General features: G+C 50.8%; 1 protein-coding gene across 1 annotated transcript in view; it reads left to right on the top strand.

Annotated features, from left to right (window-relative positions):
* CTDSPL2 (CTD small phosphatase like 2) overlaps positions 1-17,774 on the top strand; it is a 31,275-nt gene that overhangs the window by 10,938 nt on the left and 2,563 nt on the right. Inside the window, exons 2-11 of the mRNA XM_066558981.1 lie at positions 5,356-5,564; positions 7,055-7,193; positions 8,684-8,833; positions 9,292-9,504; positions 11,519-11,597; positions 11,861-11,972; positions 12,817-12,903; positions 14,413-14,475; positions 15,108-15,187; positions 17,495-17,621. Coding sequence (XP_066415078.1) covers positions 5,373-5,564; positions 7,055-7,193; positions 8,684-8,833; positions 9,292-9,504; positions 11,519-11,597; positions 11,861-11,972; positions 12,817-12,903; positions 14,413-14,475; positions 15,108-15,187; positions 17,495-17,621 — 1,242 coding nt within the window. The 5' untranslated portion in view covers positions 5,356-5,372. The remainder of the gene's footprint in view (positions 1-5,355; positions 5,565-7,054; positions 7,194-8,683; positions 8,834-9,291; positions 9,505-11,518; positions 11,598-11,860; positions 11,973-12,816; positions 12,904-14,412; positions 14,476-15,107; positions 15,188-17,494; positions 17,622-17,774) is intronic.

Raw genomic sequence — 17,774 nt, 5'->3', positions numbered from 1 at the left:
GTTCAGCCCACGCTGCTGTGTCCCCAGAGCCCTGCCAGCGTGTACAGATACCACACCAATAACATAATATTAACAACATAACCTTCCCCTGTGGCTCAGGGCTGCGCCCAGCTTGGGCTCTGGCTTTCCTGAAAGCATCCCCAGCCCCGTGGGGATGGATCCCAGCCAGCCAGGAGCACATCGCCTCCTTGGGCTGCTCCTCACCCTGAAACCTGGGTCACATCGCAGCCGTGAAACACCTGACAAAACAAAACACCTCTGCCATGACTTGTCTGCAAGGAAACTGAGCAAAAGATCTGCTGCTGGTTGCTCTGCCCGTGGCTCTGCCTGCGGATCCCGCAGATCAGAAAGAAGCACACGCGTCTCAGCAGGGAGGTGTGTGTCAGCTGGGCTGGCAGGGGACAGGGACACCGAGCCTGCCACTCCCTCAGTTTCAAACCCCTCACTTGGCACAGCTGTTAAATGTGGGGACAGGTCACAGCTTTGTGCAGTCGGTCACGTCTCCCTCTCTGTTTACACCATGCGTTGATGCTCTTGCTCAAAATTTTAAAATTGTTTAAAGATTTACTTTCTTGGCTTTGTGTAAAAAATGTTTCAAGAAAAAAACGCAGATAAAGAAATAGAAGTTTTTCACCTCCTGTGTTGCTGTCACCAAAGTCACACTCTGGACATGCTCAGGTTGTCTGAATGCTCTGGAGCTGCTGGGTGGTGTGGAGGCTTGGGATAGATTGATATCTGTGGTGGCAGCTCCGTGTTATTCCTGAGTGCCAAACTGAATGGAGAAATTGTTCAACAACAGAGTTTGGAATTTTCTTGTCACTTATCTCTGCCTATTGTTCTTCACCATTGTTCTTTTACCATCCTCAACCTTTTCCTGTATCAGAAAGCCCTAAACCCTGTAATTAGATGTGCCTCACCTAATTTTCCTTTTAATAGTTTGGGGGAAAGCAGAGAAAACAGCAGTGTCATACATGGTGGGAAATAAACCATCCCTAAGTGCAGATTCCGTGGAGGTGTGCTCTCAGTTTGAAATATGAGTCATTCACAGGAATTTCTTTCCTGTAAGTACAGTGTACCTGGGCCATGGAATAACAACAGTGTTCTCAAGGTAGGGAGCCTGACACTTGGTGTGTGTGAACTCAGGAAAATGGAATTTATTGCAGCCATAGCTCCTTCAGCTGCTGCTTTTAAACAGCTCCTACATTTTATTTTCCTGTCCCACAAATTATTGAGTGGATATTCCTTTTAGTCCTTCTTTTTCCATGTAATTCTCTCTTGAAGAACATGGTTTTTTCCCCCCACTCTTTCTGGGTTTATTGTAAGTGTAGAAGTCATTGAAGAGAGAAGGGGCTTTGGGAGCTGATTTCCCTGAGCAAACTCCCTGGCACAGTGGAGGTGGCAGTGCCAGCCCAGGCTCAGGTCCTTGGTCACCCGTAAGGGATGGCACGTGCTGGGGAAATCAAAATCCTGCAGCTCTGAGGAAGGAAATTCTCCTACATGTTTAGACTTGATTATTTTGACTGCATTAAGTTTTATAGCCTGGTTCAGGAAAGAACCACAACTATAATTCAGTAAAAACTCTCCTCCCGTCTGGATCCAGTGCTAGAAAAGCAAACTCCTGTCTCTGAGAGGATTGTAGGTACCTGTTGCTAAGTCCATTAGAGATATTTATAACCCCAGGCTTGATACCCAGCATGTGCAGTGAGCCAAAGGAGTCCCTGGCAGGGCTGCACTGAGGAGCTGAGCATTTCCCTGCTGCATAAATGTGTCCTCACTATTGACAAGTATTTAATTGATTCATCTTTTGTCCCACTGATACTTGTTTCAGTTCTAGAAAAGTCAGGCAAGCAAAGTCAGGCTTATACTATAGCAAATTGGAAGTGATATTTTCATTCCCACATTGGAATTTCACTAGTGTCTGTCTCCTGTCCATGTTTTACAGTTTTAATTCCTTTTTACACGCATTTGTTTTGTGTGGTCAGCACAGCCCAGGGCAGTGCCCGTGCCCTGAGGTGGCACTGCTGGGGCACCTCCAGTGCTGGGGGCAGCTCTGAGCCCCTCCCAAAAAGAGAGACCTGGAGTGTGTGCAGGGCAGGGAACCGAGCTGGGGAAGGGGCTGGAGCCCCAGGAGAGGCTGAGGGAGCTGGGCAGGGGCTCAGCCTGGAGCAAAAGAGGCTCAGGGGGCCCTTGTGGCTCTGCACAGCTCCTGCCAGGAGGGGACAGCCGGGGGGTCGGGCTGGGAACAGGAACGGGAGAGAAGGGAATGGCCTCAGGCTGGGCCAGGGCAGGCTCAGGGTGGATATTAAGAAAAATTTCTCCACTGGGAGTTCTGCAGGCCTGGCACAGCTGCCAGGCCGTGGTGGAGTGAGTCCCCAATGTGGAGGGGCTCAGCAGCCCTGTGAATGTGGCACCTGGGACACGGGCCGTGGTGGCCCTGCAGTGCTGGGGGCCGTTGGACCAGGTGTTCTCAGTGGTCTCGTCCAGCTCAGTGGTTCCGTGACATCACTGGCAGGTCACAGAGGCCCGCTGGCTCTGTTCCGTGTGCCCTGGCCCCACGCACACTGCCCGGCTCACTGCAGGCTCAGGGCTGCAGCACGGTGAGTGCTCTGGCAAAGGAGCCTCCCGGGGCTCCCTGCTGCTGTCCTTGGGCTCTGTCCTGTCCGGCATCCCCCGGGCTGTGGGATGTCCAGCTGTGTCACGGACACTCCCTTGCGTTGCTCAGATGCTCACTGGTTCCCCTTACAGGCTGATTTGATGGTGTAAAAATGAAGGAATTTCCCCTGTTATCTCGATGAGCTGCTCAGGTCTCTGAGGAGGAGACAGGATCTGAAGTAAGTGTGGGAAAGAAATGAGGGAACAGGAGCAAGGCCACTGAGGTGTTGGAGCATGTCCAGACAAGGGCAACAGAGCTGGGGAAGGGTCTGAAACATGAATCATGTGAGGAGCTTCTGAGGGAGCTGGGAAAGGGCTCAGCCTGGAGGAAAAGAGGCTCAGGGGGACCTTGTGGCTGTGCACAGCTCCTGCCAGGAGGGGACAGCTGGGGGGTCAGGCTGGGAACAGGGACAGGAGGAGAGGGAACTGGGCCAAGGGAGGCTCAGGGTGCATATTGGGGAAAATTCCTTCATGGCAAGGGCTGTCCAGCCATGGCACAGCTGCCCAGGGCAGTGTTGGGGACCCTGCTGCTGGAGAGATTTAACAGCCCTGTGGACGTGGCCCCTAGGTCAGTGGTGGCCTTGCAGTGCTGGGGACACTTGGACTGAGCTGGCCACTGATGGAAGTGCTGAGCACGGACCTGTGGAAATTGAGCCCCGTGTTTGCTGGCAGTTGCAGTGAATATTCCATTAGCAGTTCTGTGTAACACCGTGTTTCACCCTTGGCAGTACCCACAGAGCACTTTCCTTGCTAAGCCTGACAGCAGTGTCAGTACTTGGGTCATTCCTCGTTAGCTGCAGCCCCTTTGTGTGAGACTGAGACTTACCTGGGAACAAACACTGCTGTGTAACAGGTTTTCAAAAACATTATCACTGTTTCCCTGTCTGTGACTCATCCCAGTGCCACCATTGCCTTTTCCTAAGCAACATACCTGTTGTGACATTACCTATATGTTAAATGTTGCAGATTGTTTATTCTGTCTCTGCAGCAATCAGATCCACACTGAATGGACTCCAGAAAGGCAGGCACTGATTCCTGTAATGATAAGCATACAGTTTTCTTTAAAAACCTGCGTTTTGTCAGGATTTCAGCTAGGAAAGGCAAATTACTTTATTTCCAGTATTTCTGTGCATTGCACCTCAGATGGATTTCTTGCTACTTCGTTTTTCTTTGAAGGAGGAGTCCCCTTCAAACCAGCCCAGCTCCAGGCAGCTGCAGAGAGCACGTCCCCAGCCCAGAGAGCGGTGACATTGAGGCTTGCCGTGACAGTACCAGCACCCACTTGGAGGCTGGAGATAAATGAGATGCATTCCCTGGAATGGCCTTTTACTGTGCTTTAACAGATACTGCCCTTGCATGGGTGTTCCCAAGGTCTGGTGTGGTTCCCGGACTCAGCTGTCTTGGAGCTCAGCTTGGGTTCTTTGCAGAGCTGCCCTGTACTCACCCACTCCGAGTGCACATGCTCATGATTCCTTCTGTGAGCACTCGGCAGGAATTTACCTTTATGCCTCATCCCAAGTTTAATGTGGAGACTTGCAGTGAAGGATTTTGAGGAACAGAGAGAGGAAAGAACTTCCTGGGTCACAGAGTCCAGTCATTTGGGGCTGGAGACAACAGACACCCTACAATCAATGCTTTCATCAGAGCAGGTGACACCCAGCTGGTAGACAAGGTGTCATTGTTCTCAGGTTGGACTCCATGACCTGAGAGGTCCTTTCCACCCTAGACAGCTCTGTCATTCTGAGCAGGTCAGGGTTTCCTGCCTGTCCCAGCTGTACCAGGGCTGTGCCAGGCTCAGTGCTGTACCCATGGATGTGCTGGGTGCTGTACCAGGGCTGTGCCAGGCTCAGTGCTGGATCCATGGATGTGCTGGGTGCTGTTCCAGGGCTGTGCCAGGCTCAGTGCTGGATCCATGGATGTGCTGGGTGCTGTTCCAGGGCTGTGCCAGGCTCAGTGCTGTACCCATGGATGTGCTGGGTGCTGTTCCAGGGCTGTGCCAGGCTCAGTGCTGTACCCATGGATGTGCTGGGTGCTGTACCAGGGTTGTGCCAGGCTCAGTGTTGTGCTGGGTGCTGTACCAGGGCTGTGCCAGGCTCAGTGCTGGACCCATGGATGTGCTGGGTGCTGTTCCAGGGCTGTGCCAGGCTCAGTGCTGGACCCATGGATGTGCTGGGTGCTGTACCAGGGCTGTGCCAGGCTCAGTGCTGTACCCATGGATGTGCTGGGTGCTGTACCAGGGCTGTGCCAGGCTCAGTGCTGTACCCATGGATGTGCTGGGTGCTGTACCAGGGCTGTGCCAGGCTCAGTGCTGTGCTGGGTGCTGTTCCAGGGCTGTGCCAGGCTCAGTGCTGTACCCATGGATGTGCTGGGTGCTGTACCAGGCTCAGTGCTGGATCCATGGATGTGCTGGGTGCTGTTCCAGGGCTGTGCCAGGCTCAGTGCTGTACCCGTGGATGTGCTGGGTGCTGTACCAGGGCTGTGCCAGGCTCAGTGCTGGATCCATGGATGTGCTGGGTGCTGTACCCATGGCAGATTCCACAGTTTGTCCCCCTGGCAGCGTGGTGCCCTCCCTGGGCACACAGCTCTGTGCTGGGGCACACCGGGGGCTCAGCACCACCAGCCTCACGTCACCCTTGAGATTCGGGAGCTGCAGCTTTACCACGTTTCCTCAGTGCGGGGCTTTTTCCCTTTTTCCCTCTGCAGCGTTCCATGTGGTACCCATGAAGATGAGGCTGAGGACACGGAAAGCTTCCCAGCAGTCCAACCAGCTCCACACGCAGCGGGCGCTGCGGGCCAAGCGGAAACACTCGGAGGTGGAGGAGCCCTTGGCCGGCGGCGGGGGAAAACCACCCAAAAATGAGACAGGCCTCTTGTCTTCGATCAAAAAGTTCATTAAAGGAAGCACACCCAAGGTACGCCGCCTGCAGGCCCCTGCTTTGCTTTCAAGTGGGTCATAATCACTTCAAGTTTGATTGAAAACCAGCTCTGTTAAGAATTAATCGTGTGGTGGAAGCAAAATGTAAAGAGTTGGAAGGCAACAGGTGCCTGTGAGTTGTGTCAGGTAAAGCAGCTGACTTTGAAACCCTCAAGAGTCAGTTGTAGGTGTATTTAATAGTCCAATAAATCACCAGGCTTTATTACCTGGTGTTTCTTTGTAAAAATGTCAAATAAATTCAGTACATTCTTAATTTCTACTTTAAGGATTCCTTGGATCCAAATTCAAGGAATTACCAGTACTAACAACTTAGAAAAGCCAGTCTGTAAGCATTAATTTTTTTACTATTTCTGGCAGTTTTATTCAAAATTGTTCAGGAGTCATTTAATCAATGAAGGTCAAACCTCACAAATCCAAGTGCCATGGAATTGATCCCCTGCTCAGGGATTCCTGCAGTGAGCACTTCCCTGCTTGGAGCATCACATCCAGGTTTTGTTGGGGAAAACCACAAAATCTCACATCTTGGTGCAGCTAGAAAGCTGAGCTTTACTGATCTGCACATGGGAGCACCTGTTGCATGTGCTGCATGGATATTTGAGGCTGAAAAATATATATACACAAACACACACATATATATAAATTAAAAATATAAATATAAATATATAAAAACTTTTATAGGCTGAATGTAACCTTGCAATTACTTCAAAAACTGGCTTTTTTTCTCTAGATGGAGGCCAGTTAAAAACCCCACATCATCCATCCCAGCCGTTCAGATACTGCCATTATGTAACTGCAGATTCGAAAGAAGAGTATCCAGGAAGTCAGAACTAATTTACAATGTATCCCAGATCAGCTCTGTGATAAATAAAAATCTGATAAAATTTCAACATTTTATCGACTTGTCGTAGGTGTTTTGGGGGAAAAGGGTAAGAAACCTGCCATAAACGTGTGCCTGCACATACAGCCATGCACAGAAGATGGGCAGAACTGTTTGGTTCTGTCTCATTCCCATGAGTGCTGCAGTCACTTATTCCCAGGTAAGGAGAATCCTTGGACTTTTCACAGCTCAGTTTTGCCCTGTACTGATATGGATTGTCACATTGGATATTGTTGGGCAGTGCACCTGTTGTGTGTTTAGCAGACAGAGAAATCAAGTTTCAGGTAATTTTAGTGGCTTTGTCTCTGCATTTCCCAGCCTCTGCAGCACTGGAATATTTAGCTTGGCTGTAAGGACAGTTTTTCTACTACAGCAGCTCCATGTACAGTTTTCATTCCCCATACTTTGACTTAGTTTAAACTCATGTAAGATCCCAGCTGGCCAGACCCTTGTTGCACGTTCTGCACCTGGAAGTGGAGCAGTAAAGGGATTTTTGGTGAACTTTCTCCAGGAGATGACATTCTCTGGTCTGTCCCATGGAAAATGGCACTGCTCAGCACGTTTGTTTTCCCCCTCTTTTGTATTTTAAGGAAGAAAGAGAAAATCCCCCCAAGAGGAGTCGGATTGAGCGGGATATCGATAACAACTTGATCACCTCCACGCCCCAGACAGGAGAGAAGCCCAACAAACAGCTCTCACGTGTGCGGCGGAAAAGTCAGCTCAATGGAGGTGGGTGAATGGCACACTGCAGGGCACGGCACTGTGGGGCAGGGCACTGTGGGGCAGGGCAGGGCACTGTGGGGCACTGCAGGGCACTGTGGGGCAGGGCAGGGCACTGTGGGGCACTGTGGGGCAGGGCACTGTGGGGCACTGTGGGGCAGGGCAGGGCACTGTGGGGCACTGCAGGGCACTGTGGGGCAGGGCAGGGCACTGTGGGGCACTGTGGGGCAGGGCACTGTGGGGCACTGTGGGGCAGGGCAGGGCACTGTGGGGCACTGCAGGGCACTGTGGGGCAGGGCAGGGCACTGTGGGGCAGGGAAGGGCACTGTGGGGCAGGGCAGGGCACTGTGGGGCACTGCAGGGCAGGGCAGGGCACTGTGGGGCAGGGCAGGGCAGGGCAGCTCTGCCCCTCCAGCTGTGCACTGACCCAGGGCCATGGGCACTGCAGGGCGGGGCAGCTCTGCCCCTCCAGCTGTGCCCTGAGCCAGGGCTGTGGGCACACTGGGCACTGCAGGGCAGGGCAGGGCACTGTGGGGCACTGCAGGGCAGGGCAGGGCACTGTGGGGCACTGCAGGGCAGGGCAGCTCTGCCCCTCCGGCTGTGCCCTGAGCCAGGGCCCTGCTGCAGTGGGGAGGTTACTGCAGCTCTGGCTGCCTGCAGGGAGAGCCCAGCTGAGCTGGTCACAGCCAAACACGATTTCCAGGGGTGAGCAGCACTTCCATCCCCCAGACACTCCCACTGTGTCTCTGTGAGTACAGTTTGGATCAGCAGCTACTGCTTTGGAACTAATTTAACTTTTTTATTTTAATTATTATTCTGAAAGTCCCATAATAATTTGATTTAGCTCTTCTCCCGTTTTCTCACAAATAAGAGGGAAACATGACCTCCCAACTCCTGACTTTTGTGGAAGTAAGCAGGTGTCATTAGATACTGAGAGCTCTTGTCAAACACAGGCAGGTTGCTGTCAGAGTTGTGAGATGGGGATTTGAGTTGTGGCATGAGAGATCACCCTTGTTATGTGTCAGATCTGGAACGTGGATGTTCATTTAATTGTGTCCTGTGTTATCTATGATCACAACTGACAATTCCTTCCCTTCCAAGTTGTGGCTGTGCCTCTCTGTGTGTGTGGAGAGGAACAAACTCCAAACTCGGGGCTGTGGAGCAGCTGGAGGCTCAGCCAGGGAGTTCTGACCCTTTCTGGTGCCTCCCTCTAGTGGAGTCCTGGCACTGGCAGCTCCGGGGCTGCCTCCACCGAATCCCTGCCAGCATTTCCACCTCTGCTGTTGGTGTGAGCAGGGGCTGCTGCCCCATCCAGAGAGAAGCTTCTGAGCGTGTTGAGAATGGACATTTTGGGTTTGTGCTGGTAGAGAGTTGCTGACTCTCATGGACCCAGCTGAGCCATGAACAAGAGTACACCCTTAGAGTGCAAAGGCTGACCAGAAAGGAACACCTGAAGCCCGGCTGGGTGGTGTTAAAACTTGTATTTTTTTCTTTTCCAGAAGCTGGAAGTTATGAGATGACGAACCAACACGTAAAGCAAAATGGAAAATTGGAAGATAACCCCACCACAGGCAGTCCCCCACGAACAACGTTACTGGGAACCATATTTTCTCCTGTTTTCAATTTTTTTTCACCAGCAAATAAAAATGGTGAGTATTATTTAAAAAGCCAATAGTCTTAAAGCTGAGAGTGACAGAGTTTTGTGTAAAATAGCTGCTTTGAGTGACAGTACACTTTTCATTCTGGCTTACAAACCAAGGGTTACTGCTGCCAGGCAAAAAGGCTCCTTCATTCTTGGATGGGTTGATGGTTAATAGAAGAAGCTTACAAACATTAGAACATTTCTTTCATTGGGTGTATTTAGTGGTGCACCTTTCATTAAAAAAGAAAATAAGGAGAGGAAAAACAAAGGGATTACATTCCTTGTCCCAGACATGTTTTAAAGTCATCGTCATGGTCTTCATTTGGGTTCTTGTTTTTGTGGCGTGAATCTGTGCAGGTATCTTTAATTATTCTGAGACTTGGTGTGTGCGTGTGGTTTGTAGTGAGTGTGAGCGCGGTGCTGGGAGCCCAGCCTGAGGGTGAGGGTGTTTGAAATGTGCCTCAGGAACGTCGGGCTCCGACTCGCCGGGCCAGGCAGTGGAGGCTGAGGAGATCGTGAAGCAGCTGGACATGGAGCAGGTGGACGAGATCACCACGAGCACGGCCACCTCCACCAACGGCGCCGCCTTCCCCGCGCCGCCCGGCCAGGGCAGGGCCCTCAACAACGGCCTGGGGGAGCCCGAGGAGCCGGGGGACCGCGACCTGCCCCCGCTCACCGGTAAGGGACGGGACAAGGGGGACACGGTGAGCCTGGGGGGACACGGTGAGCCTGGGGGGACACACATGGTGAGCCTGGGGACACACATGGTGAGCCTGGGGACACACACGGTGAGCCTGGGGGGAGCATGGTGAGCCTGGGGGGACACACATGGTGAGCCTGGGGACACACACACAGTGATCCTGGGGGGACACACACGGTGAGCCTGGGGGGAGCATGGTGAGCCTGGGGAGACACACACAGTGAGCCTGGGGGGACACATGGTGAGCCTGGGGTGACAGACACGGTGAGCCTGGGGGGACACACACAGTGAGCCTGGGGGGACACACGGTGAGCCTGGGGTGACAGACACGGTGATCCTGGGGGGACACACACGGTGAGCCTGGGGAGACACGGTGAGCCTGGGGTGACACACACACAGTGAGCCTGGGGGGACACACACGGTGAGCCTGGGGACACACATGGTGATCCTGGGGGGACACACACACAGTGATCCTGGGGGGACACACATGGTGAGCCTGGGGACACACACACAGTGATCCTGGGGGGACACACACGGTGAGCCTGGGGGGACACACACACAGTGAGCCTGGGGAGACACGGTGATCCTGGGGGGACAGACACGGTGATCCTGGGGACACACACATGGTGAGCCTGGGGGGAGCATGGTGAGCCTGGGGGGACACACACGGTGAGCCTGGGGGGACACACACGGTGAGCCTGGGGACACACACGGTGATCCTGGGGACACACATGGTGAGCCTGGGGGGAGCATGGTGAGCCTGGGGGGACACACACGGTGAGCCTGGGGGGACACACACGGTGAGCCTGGGGACACACACGGTGAGCCTGGGGACACACACGGTGAGCCTGGGGACACACACATGGTGAGCCTGGGGACACACACATGGTGAGCCTGGGGACACACATGGTGAGCCTGGGGACACACACGGTGAGCCTGGGGACACACACATGGTGAGCCTGGGGACACACATGGTGAGCCTGGGGACACACACGGTGAGCCTGGGGACACACACATGGTGAGCCTGGGGACACACACATGGTGAGCCTGGGGGGACACACGGTGAGCCTGGGGACACACACGGTGATCCTGGGGACACACACGGTGAGCCTGGGGGGACATGGTGAGCCTGGGGACACACACGGTGATCCTGGGGGGACACACACGGTGAGCCTGGGGGACACACACGGTGAGCCTGGGGGACAGTGCCTCAGCAGGGACTCCTGTCCCACCTGTCCTTAGGATGGGGACAGGGTCATCCTGGGGGACAGTGCCTCAGCAGGGACTCCTGTCCCACCTGTCCTGTGGTAAGGGACAGGGACAGGGGACTGTGCCACAGGACAGGGAAGGGCTAATCCCAGGGAATCCAGCACCTTGGCAGGGGCTGCTGTCCCACCTTCCCTTGGGCTGTGCAAACAGTGTCAATACTGATTTTTGTGGTTGGCAGGCAGATCTGGTTCAGGCACCAAAGACAGTTTTGGCAGGACTTAGCTGTTCCTGCTGTAGCTCAGGTGGCCTCATAACTCTTCTTCCCGTGGAAACAGAGATTCCAGAGGAAAGGATTTACTATTACCACTGAACTTGCACACTCTGGGCTTGCTGATCTCCAGAGATGTTTGCTACGTTTTGATGTCTTTTATTAGAAGCATGTGGTAAATGAGAAACACACAGATCTTTCATTCATTTTCCATATTTTCTTCAGAAGACAACATCTTTTTTTGACAAAAATTCAGCTTCTGTGTGCATGGGCAGCATCAAATCCTGAGCTAAAGCCTCCCCAGACCCTCCAAGCTGTGGTGGATGAGCAGCTTTGCATTAGGGGTGAATGTGACCCCTGAGCAGGGGAGCTGGGGCTGGAGGGAGAGTTTGTCACTGGTTTCCTCCCCACGAGTCTCGAGTGCAAATTGTCACTCTAAAGAACTGCACTAATAAGACCAGCTCTTGTGGTTTTTTGTTTTATTTTTTGTTTTGGTCATTTTCGTTGAATTTCAGCACCAGTATCTCCAGACAGTGGCTACTCATCAGCTCATGCAGAAGCCACCTATGAAGAGGACTGGGAAGTCTTTGATCCGTAAGTGCCAGTGTTTCTGCTGGAAATAGTAAATTAATCATTTGGGGTATTGAATTAAGATACTTCTATTTAAATTGGATAATTTTCATGTTATGATAATGAACTCCAAAAACTCTGAGCTTAAAAAAAAAGTGTATGCTCATGTGGGGTTTATTTCAATTTAAAATACTTCTGGTGCCTTAAATATTTCAAATATTAAGTTAGGATACTACATTGCAGTTCAATAATGTACATTCTTACAGCAAAGTCTGTTTTCTTTTCAGATACTATTTCATCAAACATGTCCCCCCACTAACAGAAGAGCAGCTGAACAGAAAGCCAGCTCTCCCACTGAAAACCAGAAGCACACCAGAGTTCTCATTAGTTCTAGACTTGGTAAATACCTTTCTAAACACAAAACAGAGCAGGGGAATGGAGCATTTCCCTTATTTTGTTCATTGTGGAAATCAGTTATGCTTGCTTTAAACAAAGACTGCTGAATGTTGCATAATTTTAGTTAAAAATAGTTGAAGAAGAATTAATTGTGGTAGGAATAGAATGTGAGCTGCATTTGTCAAATACTTACATCCTGCTTTTTTTAAAAAAGAAAAGCATTACAGTTTTAACATCTCAAACATTCATCTGTCCCCACAAAGCTTCCCTAAATCCAGGAGGGGAAAAATGAGGTGGAATAAATAGCAGAATTCAGTTACGAGTGTCTTTCATCAAGATTGATGAAAAATTAAACTTTTGCTTTTTAGAACATTCTTAAAGGGCACAAATCCACTTTTTGAAATGCTCTATAAGATACATTTTTCTTTATGATGGTTTGTTTCAGTGTCTCTGTTTTGAAGGTTGTTTCAGACCCTGTTAATGGTGGTGTGTTTGTTTGAGCAGCACCAGCTGGGCCATCCCTGTGATCATAGGGATGGGTGGATTATTCACACTGAAAGATACAGCCTGGAACTGAATGAGAGAAGAGCCTACAAACTAAAATACCTCTCTATAACTACACCCCCAGCATACAGTTTTACTGAAAATTTTAAAAGATTACAAGAATAATGAAATGTTAATTCATCCTAAGAATTTTCTTCAATCTTGACAGCACTTGCACAAAAGTACAGTTTCCATTCTAAATAAACCTGCTTTAAAATGAAGAAAAAAAATGCAGAAAATACTTGTGTTTTCCACATTGTTTTTTCACACTCTTTTCTTTCTTTTGTGTAACTTTTTCCTCCAGGATGAAACATTAGTGCACTGTAGTCTAAATGAATTAGAAGATGCTGCACTCACTTTTCCAGTTCTTTTTCAAGATGTCATTTACCAGGTAAATAGCGAAACACAAACTTTATGATTTTGTTTTGTGGGATTCCTTGCTGTGTGCAGTTGTTCCCAGCTTGTTTGAAGAGGGAGGAGCAGCAGCCTGGCGTTTGCACCTGTCTGGCGATGAACTGCAGGTGTCAGGTCTGGCAGGAAATTCTGTATTCACTGAAGCTGTTCCCCTTCCAGCTCTTCCCCAGGAGCCCAGATGATTCTCTTTGGAGTCAGAGGGAGGCAGAACCCTCCTGGCTGGGGCCTCTTGTGACTCCACAGTTCCTTACAGGGCATGGCTTCTCTGTGTGTGCAGTTCTGTGCTGCTGGTGGTTGAGTTTATGGAATTATAGAAACAGCTGAAGCCTTTGTTTAAATCACTCTGACATCCCCAGCCTCAGGTAGTTGTTGGTGGTTGTTCAGAGGAGGATTTATTTATTGTGTCCAGGGCCTGAACTGGTGCTGCCCTGCTGGTCAGAGCTGACTCAGGGTGTTTGGTCAAAGCAACCAGTTTCATTTTTAACATAGAGATTGTCCAACGTCTGTATTTTATTCATTTTTTTCCTAATTCCATCCAGTTTTCCGTCAGAATGTTCAGGCTGATGTCAGTGTGTTACTGCTCCCTCTGAGCTGCTCAGGCTGGGCATTGGTGGCCCTGGGGTGCTGTTACACAGGAACCTGATCCTTGCTGTTTGTTTGTTTGTTTGTTTGCTTGCTTGTTTGCTTGTGGTGCTGACCCTGGTGGGAGGGTGCAAGCTGGCTGTGCTGCTGCAGGCTGCGCCTTTGCTGAACCTCTCTCTGTGCTGCTGGGGGAGGCTGGAATCTCCCCTTTGCTGAACCCCTCTGTGTGTGATGCTCACCTGGGGGAGGCTGGAATCTCCCCTGTTGCTGAACCCCTCTGTGTGTGTGGTGCTGGGGGAGGCTGGAATCTCCCCTTTGCTGAAACCCCTCTGTGTATGTGATGCTCACCTGGGGGAGGCTGGAAGTTCCCCTGTTGCTGAACCCCTCTCTGTGTGTGATGCTCACCTGGGGGAGGCTGGAATCTCCCCTTTGCTGAACCCCTCTGTGTGTGTGTGATGCTCACCTGGGGGAGGCTGGAATCTCCCCTTTGCTGAACCCCTCTCTGTGTGTGATGCTCACCTGGGGGAGGCTGGAATCTCCCCTTTGCTGAACCCCTCTCTGTGTGTGTGTGATGCTCACCTGGGGGAGGCTGGAAGCTCCCCTGTTGCTGAACCCCTCTCTGTGTGTGATGCTGGGGGAGGCTGGAATCTCCCCTTTGCTGAACCCCTCTCTGTGTGTGATGCTCACCTGGGGGAGGCTGGAATCTCCCCTGTTGCTGAACCCCTCTGTGTGTGTGTGATGCTGGGGGAGGCTGGAATCTCCCCTTTGCTGAACCCCTCTCTGTGTGTGTGTGATGCTCACCTGGGGGAGGCTGGAATCTCCCCTTTGCTGAACCCCTCTCTGTGTGTGATGCTCACCTGGGGGAGGCTGGAATCTCCCCTTTGCTGAACCCCTCTCTGTGCAGGTGTATGTCCGGCTAAGGCCGTTCTTCCGAGAGTTCCTGGAGCGCATGTCTCAGATCTACGAGGTAAGGCTGGCACGCTCCAGCTCTCCCTTTGGCACTTTCCAACTGTCAGACCCCTTTTTCCTCACACTAAACACCAATTTATCAGATTAAAACTCTCTTCTAACCCGAAAATAAAACAACTAAAAACATTTTTAAAACTTTTATTCTATTCTCAATCTCATATAAAAAGTAAAGTAATACCAATGTTATAATTCGCACCATTACAATCACAAACCAACTATTTCCTAATTACAATACACTATAAACATTTCTTAACCTATCAACTTTACCCATACCATGCTATAAATACCTTAGAAGCAATAATCTAAAATTACCCCTCATAAATCTTACTACAATACATCTTTCATAATTCTATTTCTCCAAAATATCTAATCTTATTTACAAAACCACCTTTTAAAACTTATTTCTATTTCCATTTCTCTCTCAACAATATCTATCCTATTCCATAACATTTCTAAGTCAATATTTCTTATCCCAAAGTTTACATACAAATACACACTATAAGAACATTCTATCAAACTTCAAAATTTTTCTACAAATTCATTTCCCCCAACCACCTTTGAATTTCATTTTGAATTGGTATCCACTTCCTTGTACCTCCAGTGGTGACTTTTTTCCCCTCCAATCCCCAGATTATTCTGTTTACTGCTTCTAAGAAGGTGTATGCAGACAAGTTGTTGAACATCCTGGACCCCAAAAAGCAGCTGGTCAGGTAAAACCAGAATAATGTCGTGAGCAAACTGAGTCCTGTGCCTGCTCACCCACTGCAGCGTCTCCCTGACTGATTCCTTGGGGTTTGCCTGGGCTAAGAGAGGGAGAAAAATAGACTGAAGTGATGGGATTGGTGCCTTGTGATAAATTAACCCCAGGCCAAAACCTGTCCCTGTTAGGTCTCTGTTAGGCTGGCTCATGGGAAATGTCCTCTTGGGGATCAAAAATGTGCTCTGGAATACCCACTGCAAATAAAGGAAATTAAATGAGTGCCTGATTACTTTTCAACTTAATAACTTGAGTTATTTATTATAAATTGTGATTTGTATAGCTTTTACAATCAGCATCCTTTTAATTCTCATTCAGTCACAAAATCATTTGTCTGTTGGTTTTGTATTGGAGCTGGTTTGGCTTTTCATTCCTCATTACTGAGCTTTGTTGGGAAGTGTTGGCTTTTCCAGTTCCTTAGGGCAGAAGGAAATTCCAGGGGTGAGATTCTGTCTCTCTCACCTGGCAGGGGGACTGTACCTGGCAATGCTGGATCCAAACTGATTTCAGCTCAGGGCTTTCCCTGTGTGGGGTGTCCAGGCCAGGGAAGCCCTCCCTGGTGGGGACACCCCAGAGGATGGTGCCCAGTAGGGCATGGCACTCCAGGACAGTGCGTGGGGCTGTGTCCAGGTGTCACACACACCTTGCTGCAGACAGGACAGTGCGTGGGGCTGTGTCCAGGTGTGGCTGTGTCCCTGTGTGGCTGTGTCCCTGTGTCCCTCTGTCCAGGTGTGGCTGTGTCCATGTGTCACACACACCTTGCTGCAGACAGGACAGTGTGTGTGGCTGTGTCCAGGTGTGGCTGTGTCCCTGTGTGGCTGTGTCCCTGTGTGGCTGTGTCCAGGTGGGGCTGTGTCCCTGTGTGGCTGTGTCCAGGTGTGGCTGTGTCCAGGTGTGGCTGTGTCCCTCTGTGGCTGTGTCCAGGTGGGGCTGTGTCCAGGTGTGGCTGTGTCCAGGTGTCACACACACCTTGCTGCAGACAGGACAGTGTGTGGGGCTGTGTCCATGTGTCACACACACCTTGCTGCAGACAGGACAGTGTGTGTGGCTGTGTCCCTGTGTGGCTGTGTCCAGGTGTGGCTGTGTCCATGTGTGGCTGTGTCCAGGTGTGGCTGTGTCCAGGTGTGGCTGTGTCCAGGTGTCCCTGTGTCCCTGTGTGGCTGTGTCCCGGTGTGGCTGTGTCCAGGTGGGGCTGTGTCCAGGTGGGGCTGTGTCCAGGTGTCACACCTTGCTGCAGACACCTGATCCAGCCCTCAGGGCTCTGATGCTCCTGGCACAGGGCAGAGCCAATGGCACAAGCAGCAGCAGGGAGCCTGCAGAGGTGTTCCTGTGCTGCCTGGCTCTGGCTGGGGCTGCTGTGGCTGGGCTCACTGGGCTCTGCCACCAGCCCCAGTGCCTGCCAGGCCCCACACGTGTGACTCACACTCTATATATAAATGCAGCAGCTCGCTTCCCTCCATGGCAACGTGGGCAGCTCAGCTCCTGCATGGAATTAGGCACACTGTGCAGCTCCTGAGCACTCATTTAAATATACAGGCAGCCTGAAGGGGCTGCTCTGCAGTGGGGCTGGGCAGCACCAAATCTGCCTACTTTGCAATTTATGGTTCTGTGGATATGCCATGGGATGGGAGTTTTATTCCTGCTGGGTTCTCAATCAGAGTCCTCTTAGTCAATCTGTCCATTCCTTCTGTCATGAATTACACAGGAGCTGGCTGATGGCAAAGGAAGGAGGTGGTGATGGGATGTTTTGGCCCCAAGGTTTTGGTTTTTTTGAGGTGTAATAACTGAAATAGGTTAATTGCCAGCAGAGGTGCAACAGGGAAGGAAACATTCCTTGTGACACTTTGTGTTCTGTGAGGTGGCACAGGGAGGCTCTGTTCTGAGAGGGCTGGGACAGAATAAAGGGATAATAAACCCCAATAAATAATAAACCCACTGGCTCTGTGGAGCACCACCTCTGTGGAGCTTGGCAGATCCTTGGGGTGTTCTTGGGTCCCTTCGTTGGCCTGTCTGGGAACGGGGTCAGAAAGAAGAGCCTGAATAAATACAAACACCCACCCCAGAACTGGGTTAGTGCAAAATCAAATAACTGGGAATTTTACCAGTAAAAAGCTCTAAAGAGAACAGAAAAGGGGAACAATTCTCTAACAGGAGATGGGAAGAGAAAAAAACTGGATAATGCTTGGCAAAGCTGTGTGTTCTGGGTGCAGTGTGGATGTAGTCCTTGGCCTCATTGATGAGTGTTTTCCTTTAACGACAGGCATCGACTCTTCCGTGAGCATTGTGTGTGTGTACAAGGGAATTACATCAAGGATTTGAACATCCTGGGCAGAGACCTCTCCAAAACCATCATCATTGACAATTCACCGCAAGCCTTTGCTTACCAGGTGAGGGGCTGGGGCAGGGGACACCTCAGGGAAATGTAAGTCTGGGGCTTGGTATTGAAGTCTGCAAACCAAACTGTGGGGAAAACACTCAGGAATCTGTAACTTGGAAACATTTTTCCCCCAAATGCTATTTCACAAGTCTTATTTGTAGAT

This window comes from Molothrus aeneus, chromosome 13 (genome assembly GCF_037042795.1).
Source record: "Molothrus aeneus isolate 106 chromosome 13, BPBGC_Maene_1.0, whole genome shotgun sequence".
In the NCBI taxonomy this organism is placed as follows: Eukaryota; Metazoa; Chordata; class Aves; order Passeriformes; family Icteridae; genus Molothrus; species Molothrus aeneus.
The sequence above is the reverse complement of the archived record's forward strand: the minus strand, read 5'-3'. Positions and strand labels throughout refer to the sequence as shown.